We start from the raw sequence: 11,680 nt of genomic DNA on the forward strand, positions 1-11,680 counted from the left end.
ATGATAATTAATTTCTGGGAAACATCCTCAGCAGAATTATTTGAAGGTGTTGCACCAGAGAGTAAAGGCACAGAGGCAGTGGCTTTTGGGAAACAGGGTAGGTTTCATTACTAATGCTGCTCTTAAAAAGAAGGGTCTTTTTAGAAAAATAGTTTAACTTACAAGCACAGAGAAACTTTAAGAAAGTCACTAATCACGGGAGCAATGGGTCTCTTTGGAACATATTTTAACTGACAAGCCCTTACAGCCTTTCTGAGAAACAGGATAGAACTATGGTCAACATTAAGTGCAAATTAATAATCATGCATCATGAGGAGAAAGAGGAGGGAATGCAAGTTAAAATATAATGAAAACAAAGCCTCTCAGAAAGGAAATATATCAGTTTAGTAGCAGTGTTGCCATATCAGGGGTGAGGTGGGAGATGATTTTCTCCCCCCCCCCCATCTCTTTTTAAAAGTCCGAAAAGGAATAAAAGTGGGTGGCATAGTTTATTTTTTATTATTTTGTTTACTAATTAAATCCATGTCCCTAAGACCAAATTTGGCATAGGTAACTTTGTTCCCACGTTTTCTTGTTCACCAAGCATAGATCTTAGTACTGTCCCTGAACTACATCATTAGCCCCCTTTTGTTTGGACTAATTAAATTTTCTTTAGTTGGTCTTCTTGCACCTGTGCATGGCATTCATGGATGAAAATAATTTAACCTACTTTTCATCAACTTGTTACTATAGGGTATTGTAAGATCTTATGAACTTTCGTCTTCCTTTTACAGTGAAGTAAGGCAGAGAGTTCAAAATGTGGGTGTTATTGGAATTAATAGTTCCCAGGGTTGGTCCATACATGCCATAGTACTTTGCTCATTCATGCTTTGTCCATATACAATGTAGCACTCTCTTCCCAAGCATAGTCAATGATGATACAAAATAATGATCTAGGCTGGTGTTTCTCAGCTGGTGGTTTGCGACCCCCGGGGGCTCAGGAAAGGCAGTCAGGAGCCTGTGAGATGTTGAGCGTTTCATTATGATCTAAAGCAAAGAAAATCTCACTCCCCCACTCCTGCACTCCCCTGTTCATTGTGGTCAAGTGTTCTCTGTCAGCCTCTAGAAATATACAAGTTATATATAGACTCAGCATGGATACATGTTTTATTCTTACTTTTTTAGTAAATGTTTGGGGGTCGGAAAAAATGTGGCTTCCAATAAGTGGTACTTGCTTACTTATTTCAGCTGTGAAATTAGGCAGTTTGCAGCTGTGCACAGTAACCCTTTCATTGCCTGTATCACAGCCAGCGAGACTGAAACCCCTGCGGTGGTTAGTAGAGATGGGGACGAGGCAGAAAGTTTGGATCCAAACCGGCATTTAGTGCTGTCAGCGATCACAGGAGAGTAAAGGAACCCAGGGATCGTTGGTCACTAAGTCTCCCAGGGAGAGGGAGGGGAGAGGGGGAAAGAGAAGACAGAAAATGAAGGAGAAATAAGTGAGGGGGGGCGGAGGTCACAAACTCCCAAACCTGCCCACAACCAGTCATAGAATCAATAAGTCTAAGGCCAGAAGGGACCACTGGATCATCTGTCCTGACCTCCTGTCTAGCACTGGCTGCCAACACCACCCAGCACCCGCCCACTAAACCCAACCGCTGGAGTGAGACCAAAGTCTTGCAGCCCACAGGAAACTGGACTATTATATGCCCCAGGCAGAAAATAGGAGGGACCGAGGTGCACCAGTGCCCCAGACTCCTGAGGTGGCATGGAAATGGTTAAGTGAGATATTTCTGGGGAATCCTAGTGAGTGCCCCACACTGCATAGGAAGATGAAAAACCCCCACTGACAAACCTGACCCGGGGTGAAAATTCCTTCCCCATCCCACCTATAGTGTCAGTTAGACCCTGAGCATGGGAGCAAGAACCAGCCAGCCAAGCCCCTGAGAGAGAGAGAGAGAGAGAGACACTGAGTGATCAGTGCCACCTCACAGCCCTGGTCCACCCTGCCCAATATCCTGTCTTCTTCTCTGGCCATTCTTGAAGCTTCAAGGAAGGAGATTAAATAAACCCTCTCAAAGTACATTGTGGTGGGAAAAATCCCTTCCTGACCCCTACCAGTGGTGGCTGAAACTCCTGAAGCATGAGAGTGAGGAACGTAATACATAAAATGGATGTGAGCCCCACTTAATGTTCCACTATTTGTCTTATTGAGAATGGCTTCCATCTTAATATCACCAGCAAACTTCATTTCATTTACTGCACCAGCACTGGGCAGACTTTGCCCTGTCCCTGCCTCCGCCTGGTCCCCATGGTGGGGGAGTTGCCCCCAGGGTTTTAAAACTAGCACAGTGGGTTTAGTGCTGGTGGGAGGGGCTGTGTCTGGGCTGTGATAAAGTGATGGAATGTTTTCCCAGCATGCGAGTCAGAAACATCTTGTGCAGGGAAAGGGCCGGGCAAATCATGATGTGACAGGAACTAAAGGCCCTTCTGAAATCTTCCCTGTCACCCTTCTCACCCTGACAGGCGGCAGAGTAACGCCCACCTTTGGCTCCAGATTGTCCCAGCTTCCCACGGGACAGGGAAGGGAACTGGCTGTAGTGGAGCCAGTCCAGGTAGGGATTATTGCGCGGTTGCTAGTGGGTTCCTGCTGGATGGAGAGGGGCAGGAAATACTGAGGGCCTCGGATCTTTGGGGAGTTCAGTCTGGAGGTGGGAGGGGGGCAGGAAATACCCAGGGTGGAGAAAGGGAGGGGAACAGCATGTGGCAAACCTGCTGGGAATTGTTTAACTGAAGTCCTGGATTCTGGGAACAGACCCATGGGGTTTGGGGGAGGAAATTACCCTATTTGTGGAATGGGGTTGTGTTGGGGGTGGGGAAACGCTGGACAGCCCTGGGAAAACGTATCAGATTCCCAGTGCAAGAACATAAACCTACTCGCCAAAGGCTGCTATGGGATATGAAGACGCGGAAGTGGGGCGTAGAGTAGATAACCCCTCCCCTTCCTTCCAGCTGCTGGCAATGGGAACCGTGTTGGGACTCCTACTGGGGAGCCAACCCTGGAGCCTGCTGGGGGCCCCATCCCCCACATCAGCCTCTGGCTTGTAGGTGTGTGATGAATGAGAAGACCCTTCCCCCTCTCTCTGCTGGGAGGGATGAGGGGATCTCTATCTCCCCTCCTGTTTTGCCTCCTGGCTGCTCTGAGCAGGGTGGGGGTGGGACTCTGCTGACTGAGCCTGCCAGAGCTTCCATTTGATTGACTCCTCTCCCTCCATGAATAGTGGGGCTGTGAGTGGGGCAGCAGGTACTGAGTGTTGGACACTTCCTCTTTCAGGGGCCGGTGACTTTCGAGGAGGTGGCTGTGTATTTCACCAGGGAAGAGTGGGCTCTGCTGGACCCCTGTCAAAGAGCCCTCTGCAGAGACGTCATGCAGGAGAACTATGAGAATGTGACCTCACTGGGTAAGGATTCCTGTCGCCTCGGTTCTTAGAAGGGGAAATGAAGAGTTAGGGTTCACGCCACCCCCACAGTGCCACCTCTGCTCTGCCCTGTTTTAGCAACAGCCCATTGAGTGCATTGAAATGGGGCAGACTAGGTCCCTCAGGGTTCACATGCACCTCCCTTCATATCACAGTCACAGCTCTGCCAAGCTGCTCCAACTACTCCCTCCACCATCCAGTTACAGCTACAGCTCACCCAGTGCACACAGCTGGAGGGCATGCCGATAAATGCTGGTATTCCCATCTGTGAACACAACACAAACAATGGCACGTTCTTAGTCCTTCATATCTATTGTAGAATCATAGATTTTATGGCCAGAAAGGGTTATTAGGTCATCTAGTCTGACCTCCTGTATAACACAGGTCATAGAATTTCATCCAGTTACTGCTGTATTGACCTGAATACCTTGTGTTGGACTAAATCCTCCCCCAGAAAGCCATCCACTCTGACTTGAAGACTTCAAGAAATGGAGAAACTGCCACTTCCTTTGTTAGTTTGTTAACCTTTGCACCAGCCTTACTGAGCCATTCCCAGTGGCTAGTGCCAGCTGCAGGGCTAGGGGCAGAGCTAAGGTTGCATTTTAGGGGTGGTGTGTTTATTAACTCTTCCTTTTCTGGTTTTCAGAGGTTTAAGTTTAGCCACCACCAACATAGTGGAACGGCATGAAACAGAACTGGGCAACCTGTACTCAGTATTTATGTAGGTTATGGGCATTTGATTTCCTTATTTTTTTAATAGACTGTTTTGGCACTCTGTGTCTGCATGAGAGATTTTGCCGGCATAATTCTGTCAATTAAGGATGTGCTTTTTCGCATCCCTAACAAACAGAGCTCTGCTGACAAAACTTTGCAGCTCAGAAGAGGCCAGAGTCTGCTAGTGGATTTTAAAACACTTTAAAATATTGCTCTCAGCCCTGAAATTTTGGAATCAGGGGGAAACTTCTAATAGGAACTCCTTCAGAATGCAACCAAAACACACAATACACGTAGCCTGAGTGTAGTGGGAGGAAAGGGATAGGTATGTGGAAGACTAGAGGGAATCAGGGAGGGATGGGTACCATGGAAGGAAGAGGAGGTGAGGAATCAGAGACAGAATCTCCTGGGAAGAGGTAGTGTGGTGGGTTGGGGGAGTTGGAGACTGGGAATGGAGAAAAGGGAGTGGAGGTCCCAGCATTTGTGCTGTTGGAGGGGGAGGATTGGGTAGGAGATCTGGGATACTTGGAAGTGGAAAGACTGAGGATAGTGGGAAGGGGATGGGGAGTGGTTGCTCCAAGGAGTGGGAAGGATCTGGTGGCAGTGGGAAGGGAAGGTTTCAGGGAGGCAGATATTTGGGGCCCTCCACTGAGAATATCCTTGCCAAAGTCTCTGAGTTCTCCATAAGCAAAGCTCAGAACCAGTACTCCATCCTTATTCTTCTTGACCTATCAGCCACCTTTAATACCACTGACCATGGTCGTCTTCTTGACATCTTGTCTTCTTCCTGACTCTCCTACCTCTGTAACCACTTCTTCAGTGTGTCCTTAGAAAGATCGTCCTCACCCCCACTCCAGTTTTCTGTGGGGGTTCTACAGGGCTCAGTCCTTGGTCACTTCCTCTTCACTTTGTCTCTGGGAAATCTCACCCCCAAACACAAATTCAGCTACTGTCGGTATGCTGATGAATCACAGATATACCGCTCTGCTGCAGACCTGTCTCCTTCTGTCCAAACTGAAATCTTAGCCTCCCTCTGACGACTCCTCGTGGATGGCTAGCCATCAACTCAAGCTCAACAGCTCAAATGTTGATAAGAGAGCTCTTAATCCCCCAAACCAGCTCCCCACTTCCTTTCTTGCTGTTCACTCCAGAATTAGCTGATGGAGTCTCAGGCAATATTTCAAACTCAGATGACAGGCGAGGTCCCAGAAGATTGGAGAAGGTTTAACATAGTGCCTATCTTTACAAAGGGGAAAAAGGAGGAGCTGGGGAACTATTGACTAATCAGCCTGACCTCAATACCAGGGAAGCTACTAGAGCAATGTATAAAACATTCAATTTGCAACTACCTGGACGATGAAGGGGTAATCGATAGCAGCCAGCATGGATTTACTAAGAACATAGCATGACAAACCAGCTTGATATCCTTCTTTGATAGGGTAACTGGTTTGGTGGATAAAATAGACCTGGACTTCAAAAAGGCTTTTGACACAGTCCCATGAGTAAGCTGGAGAAATGCAGGCTCAACGGAACTCCCATTAAGTGGATATATAATTGGTTACACAACCGCAAGCAAAGAGTAACTATGAACGGAATGATGTCAGATTGGAGGGATTTCTCAAATTGGGTTTCACAGGGATCTGTTATGGGTCCGGTGTTACAGTGGAGTTGCATCCTACGTGGGGGTTAGGTTCTAACGTCAGTGTGTAAGGCAAAAATCGCGTATAGTCAAAATTACCATTGAGTGTAATGGCGGGCAGAATCGCCCACACTACAGGTACAGTATTAAAATTGTTGTTTTTCTCTTTTTTTTATTTTTTTTGCTGAGCGCGTATAGTTAAAATCGTGTAAGTTGAATCCGCATATGATGTGACTCCCCTGTATTTAACATCTTCATTAATGACCTGGATGTAAGAATAGAGAGCATACTGATCACATTTGCAGATGACACAAAGCTGGGGGGGTTGTCAACACTTTGGAGGATAGAGCAAAACTTCAAAGGGATCAAATTGGCGAACTGGGCTATAGACAACAATGAAATTCAACAATGACAAGTGTAAGGTGCTACACTTTGGGAAGAAAAACCCAATGCACAAATACGGAATGGGGGATAACTGGCATGGCAACAGCACCGCTGAGAAGGATCTGGGAGTTGTGGTGGATCACAACCTCAACATGAAGTCAACAGTGTGATTCTGCTACAAAAAAGAAGCATAGCATGCAAATCACAGGTGGTGATAGTACTGCTCTACTCAGCACTGGTTAGGCCTCAGGGGGAGTCCTGGGTCCAGTTTTGGTCACCACTGACTAGACAGGATGTAGAGAAACTGGAAAGAATCCAGAGGCAAGTGACAAAGATGATCAAAGGGATGGAACGCAAACCAGTGAGCAAAGGCTGATGGAACTGGGTGTGTTTAGTTTGGAAAAAAGAGTTAATGGGGGGGATATGACAGCGATCTTCAAATACTCAAAAGGCTGTGTAAGCATGTGTGGCCATCCCTCCTGGTCTATCTCTGAGGGAGGCCACGCCTCCTCGCTGTCGTGCTCTTAGCACTGCAATCAATTAAGGGGGAATTAGCAGTCTTCAAAGCTCAGGCCACTTGATCCAGGCTGAGCAATAGTTAATCTATGGTGGCCGGCCCTCAGGCAGAGCTGGGCACCAGTAGTCAGCACTCTGGTCTGCAATCAGGACAGAGCTGCAAAGTCTCCAAGCCCAGGCCCTCAGGCAGGGTGGGGCAGCAAACAATTAGGGGCTTTGCCCAGGGCAAGCACCAAACAGTCTAGTGTCCTAGTTCGGTGGATGGTAGACCAACACAGGCCTCCTGGCCGAAGGTGGGGTGGCAGGAGGTAGGGGGACCCTGGCCCACCTGACTCCACCGGGTCCCAGCCCCGGGCCCAAACAGTGGCAGTGTAGTCTGCCACTGGATCAGTGAGGATCCGCCCACAACACCCTTACTTCGTGTCAGGCCAACACTCAGCCAGACGATGGTCTAGTTTCCCTGGGCTACTTCCTACAATCCCCAGGGTTTGGTATCTCTGCCTCCATTTCCCCGGGATCGGTGGTCTGTGGCAGCCCCATCAGCTCATTGGCACCTCGACTGGCTGGCGACCCTGAGAGCTTTGGCCAGTCCTATGGCGGCCGCCCCAGCAGGTCCTCGGTGTCCCGCTCCGGCAGCGGGTGATAAGCATCTGTCTCCTTCAGAAGCTCCAGCCCAACTGAGCTGCAGGGCCCTCCTTTTGTATTTCTGCTTCCTATCCCGCCCCTCAGCTTCCAAAGGGGTGGAGGTGGCTTTCCTGGCTCTGTAGCCCAACGGGTGGGTTGTGGTCCCTGCTGGTCTTCCCCGCTACAGGCTGCCATACGAAGGATGGAAAACAGTTCTTCTCTCTTGTCACAGAGGGCAGGACAAGAAGGAGTGGGTTCAAACTACAGCACAGCAGATTTAGATTAAATCTCAGGAAAAACTTCCTAACTGGAAGAACAGTAGGAGAATGGAACAGACGCCTAGGGCGGTGGTGGAAGGTTATTCAAAAGGAGGCTGGAGCCATCTGCCTTGGGTGGTTTAGTCACAGCAAATCCTGCACCTTGGCAGGGTGTTAGACTAGATGATCTTTGTGGTCCCTTTTAACTCTATGGTTCCATCTAAGGGGAACCAGGGTTCGCACTTGGAAAAAGCTAATACTAGCATGTCGCACATTAAGGGTATGTCTTCACTGCATCTAGAAGCTGCCTCCCAGCCAGAGTCCATGCTGACTCACTACAAATAACGGTGTAGGCGCTGTCGGTTGGGTTGTAGCTTGGGTTCTAAAGCCAGGAGTTGAGGGGGTGGGTGGGCTGGATGGTCTGAACTCCAAGCAGAGCCCTAACATCAAAGCAATGTCTCCACAGCCATTTTTAATGCACTAGCATGAGACTCAGCCTGGAAGGCGGCTGACTTCCTGATGCACTGTAGACATGCCCGAAAGAGGGCGGTCCCAAGGGAGACTGTATGAAGGTTGGGTCACCTAACTCCCTGTAAATACATGACCCAGCCCCCTCCCTTGGCACCCTGTCACTGTGCCTTAGTGGGTCACAACTGAGGATGCCAAATTCAGGACGAACTGCTGAGAAATAGGGCAAACACAACCCAAAACTGGTGATTATTCTTTTATAAGCTTCTGAGTAGCAGCCGTGTTAGTCTGTATCCACAAAAAGAACAGGAGTACTTGGCACCTTAGAGACTAACAAATTTATTTGAGCATAAGCATGCATCTGATAAAGTGGGCTGTAGCCCACGAAAGCTTATGCTCAAATAAATTTGTTAGTCTCTAAGGTGCCACAAATACTCCTATTCTTTTATAAGACAGACCAAACCAGCCACAAAAGTAAACTCCTGTTTCACCACACTGGCTAACAAGAAAACATAAAGGCAGTTTTCTCAGGCATTCCGGTTCTTATAACACCACCAAAAACACCGGATTCAGAGATGAGTAGTTTTCAACCAGTGTCATTAAATAATAGTTTCTTCTGATCCCAAAGGGCCAGCCACTCCCAGGTCAATATACAACTTAAATCTTACCCAAAAATCATTCTGGTGTCAATCCTTTAGTATCTAAAATCTAAAGTTTTATTCATAAAAAGAAAGAAAGGTGAGAGTTAAAATTGGCTAAGGAAATCAATTACATACATTAATGGCAATGTTCTTGGTTCAGACTTGTAGCAGTGATGGAATAAAATGTTGGCTTAAGTCAAGTCTCTGGAGTACATCTACAGCTTGAATGGGTCATTCAGTCCTTTGTTCAGAGCTTCAGTCTGTAGCAAAGTTCCTCCAGAGGTAAGAAGCAGGATTGAAGACAAAATGGAGGTGTTTCCAGGGCCTTTTATAGCTTTTGCCATGTGAAGAGCATCCCCTTGTTCTTACTGTGGAAAATTACAGCAACAAGATGGAGTTTGGAGTCACATGGGCAAGTCACATGTTCATGCCCAATTTCCCTCAGTCATTGCAGGAAGCCATTACCTAGATTCCAGACAGCACATTTACATTACAGTCCACTCAGTGTAGATGGGGTTCTCCCATGGTCCATTGTAAACCAAGTGTGTCTTGATGAACCACTTCATTTGAACAGTCCCTCCAAGATGTGCTAGCTAGCTACCTTGTGGGTGTTACCCTGTTATGCTCATAAGAAGCACACGGGATCTTTTTCAAGGGAAAAGGCAATATGCCGCATTTATTGAAGATACAACAATTAGCATATGCATTCAATCACACACCACACACACACACACTATCCCACCAGTCAATGTTATAGTTACCAGTCCAGAGTCCGGATCAACCTAGTGGCCAGCTAGGTTGATCATGGGTAGGAGGAGCCGGGTTCCGTTGGTCATGACACAATGCTCTGGGGAAGTCTTGGCAGGATGAACCCAAAGTTTCCTGGCAAGGCACCCTGTTTATATAGCGATTTCCCTTCATTGGGACCAATGAGTTTTGCACCATCATGCTGTAATCAATTGTTGTTTGACGAGTGCTTGTTTTCTTAAATTGTCCTTCTCATCCTTTATCTTGTTCTTTCATCAAGTTCCTCAGGGAGTTATCCCATGTTGGTTTTCATCACAGCTATCTTGTCCCCATTGATAGGTGCCTGTCTCATCTTTAGAGTCATCAATCAGCCCTCCTCTGACATTTCAATAGCGGCATGTTGCACCCTCCTGGCGCTCTTGCATCTGTCTCCAGTTCCTCCCTCATACATCTGGTTCAGCGATGGCCTTCACACTTTCCTCTTAACACGTACATTCCTCATTCACACACAGAACAGAATTAATTTACACAGAACATTTTGAACAGGAACATCAAATTGCAATGCAAAAGAAAACAATCATGACATTCTTTTACTTATTTTAAAATGCTAAACCTACAACAAATTGGTGACCCTCAAAGGTCTGTTACTGCCTTGAAATCAGTCCAGACACAGATTCTGGCTGATGTATCTCTACCCATTGGCCCATTTGTCCATTCCTTTCTGTTATTCAAAAAGGGTGTCTAGCAGGATGTGATCAGATCATACACCAATACACTTAATGCATGCTACATAATTATTCTTTATCCTTCATTCCAAATTATATAAAATACCAACATAAAATCCTACTACATTTGGGGGAAGAGTTTGCGGGAGTTCAGTTCCTAATTTTTATTTGACCTCTCTCCAGCACTTGCTTTGGTTTGGCCTTCCCCTTTCCATCCCTCTTTGAGGTTTCTGTCTCTGTCCCAGCAGGTGATGCAATGGTATGTGACAAAGAGGAGCAGAATTCTCAGAAGGAAAATGTTGAGCAAGTGGATAAACACAGAGCATTATCGCAAAGATCAAAAAGGAATGTGTCCAGGAGTCATGAGCAGGGAAACTCCTGTGAGATTCAGCGCAGACCAGAAAGAGAACAGGGAAACCATCCAGGGGAGAAAGTGGGTAAATGTATTTCCTGTCGGGGAACTCAGAAGGACCTCAATGAAACCACAACACAGCAGGAAATCCTCAGGGGAAAGAGAAAAAATACATGCACTGAGGATGGGAAAAATTTATGTGACTACTCAGTCGTTATAAAGCATCAGAGAATCCACACAGGAGAGAGGCCCTATGAATGCTGTGAGTGTGGGAAATGCTTCACTAAGAGCTCATCCCTTTCTGAACATCAGAGAATCCACACAGGGGAGAGACCCTATGAATGCAGTGAGTGTGGGAAAAACTTCACTCACAGATCAGGCTTTTTTCGCCATCAGAGAATCCACAGAGGGGAGAGGCCCTATGAATGCAGTGAGTGCGGGAAAAGCTTCAATCGCAGCTCGCACCTTATTAGGCATCAGATAATCCACACAAGAGAGAGGCCCTATAAATGCAGTGATTGTGGGAAAAGTTTCACTAAGAGCTCAGCCCTTTCTGAACATCAGAAAATCCACACAGGGGAGAGGCCCTACGAATGCAGTGACTGTGGGAAAACCTTCAATCGCAGCTCGCACCTTATAAGGCATCAGAGAATCCACACAGGGGAGAGGCCATATGAATGCAGTGAGTGTAGTAAAAACTACACTACCAGCTCAGCCCTCTCTGAACATCAGAGAATCCACACAGGGGAGAGGCCCTATGAATGCAGTGACTGTGGGAAAACCTTCAATCGCAGCTCAAACCTTTTTACCCACCAGAGAATCCACACAGGGGAAAGGCCCTATGAATGCAGTGAGTGTGGGAATACCTTCTCTTGGTACTCAGACCATTTTAGCCATCAGAGAATCTGCAAGGGAGATCAACACCATAAAAACCTCTAGGGCTATCAATACTTTCTTTTTCTTTAATAATTTTCCTGATTCCCACATAGTAACTTTTGAAGCTGTTTGAACTGTTTGCAGCACTGTTATCCCTCAACTTGACCAGATGAGTGGCCCAGTTTTGCCTTTTTGCAGTTTGCCCTGTATTTGAGGTGGACCCATTTGTCCTTTCTATCAACTCCATTGTCTCATGAGTAATGCAAGTGTGCCCTTCCT

General features: G+C 47.0%; 1 protein-coding gene across 1 annotated transcript; it reads left to right on the forward strand.

Moving 5' to 3' along the window:
* Positions 1–11,464, forward strand: LOC135889382 (zinc finger protein 3-like). Its single transcript, XM_065417251.1, has 5 exons — positions 1–97; positions 2,506–2,594; positions 3,314–3,440; positions 10,419–10,904; positions 11,241–11,464. The coding sequence occupies exons 1-5, from the start codon at positions 1–3 to the stop codon at positions 11,462–11,464; spliced, it is 1,023 nt and encodes a 340-aa protein (XP_065273323.1).
* The last annotated feature ends 216 nt before the right edge of the window (positions 11,465–11,680 follow it).

The sequence above is a fragment of the Emys orbicularis genome, chromosome 15 (assembly GCF_028017835.1).
Source record: "Emys orbicularis isolate rEmyOrb1 chromosome 15, rEmyOrb1.hap1, whole genome shotgun sequence".
Lineage (NCBI taxonomy): Eukaryota > Metazoa > Chordata > Testudines > Emydidae > Emys > Emys orbicularis.

What these genes read in the sequence shown, in the direction of transcription:
- LOC135889382 (XM_065417251.1), top strand. Translation starts at nt 1, where the DNA reads ATGATAATTAATTTCTGGGAAACATCCTCAGCAGAATTATTTGAAGGT. An exon ending in CTGTAGTGGAGCCAGTCCAG is followed by an intron (nt 2,595 to 3,313) that starts GTAGGGATTATT and finishes TTCCTCTTTCAG; the next exon opens with GGGCCGGTGACTTTCGAGGA. An exon ending in AAACTTCACTCACAGATCAG is followed by an intron (nt 10,905 to 11,240) that starts GCTTTTTTCGCC and finishes CTACCAGCTCAG; the next exon opens with CCCTCTCTGAACATCAGAGA.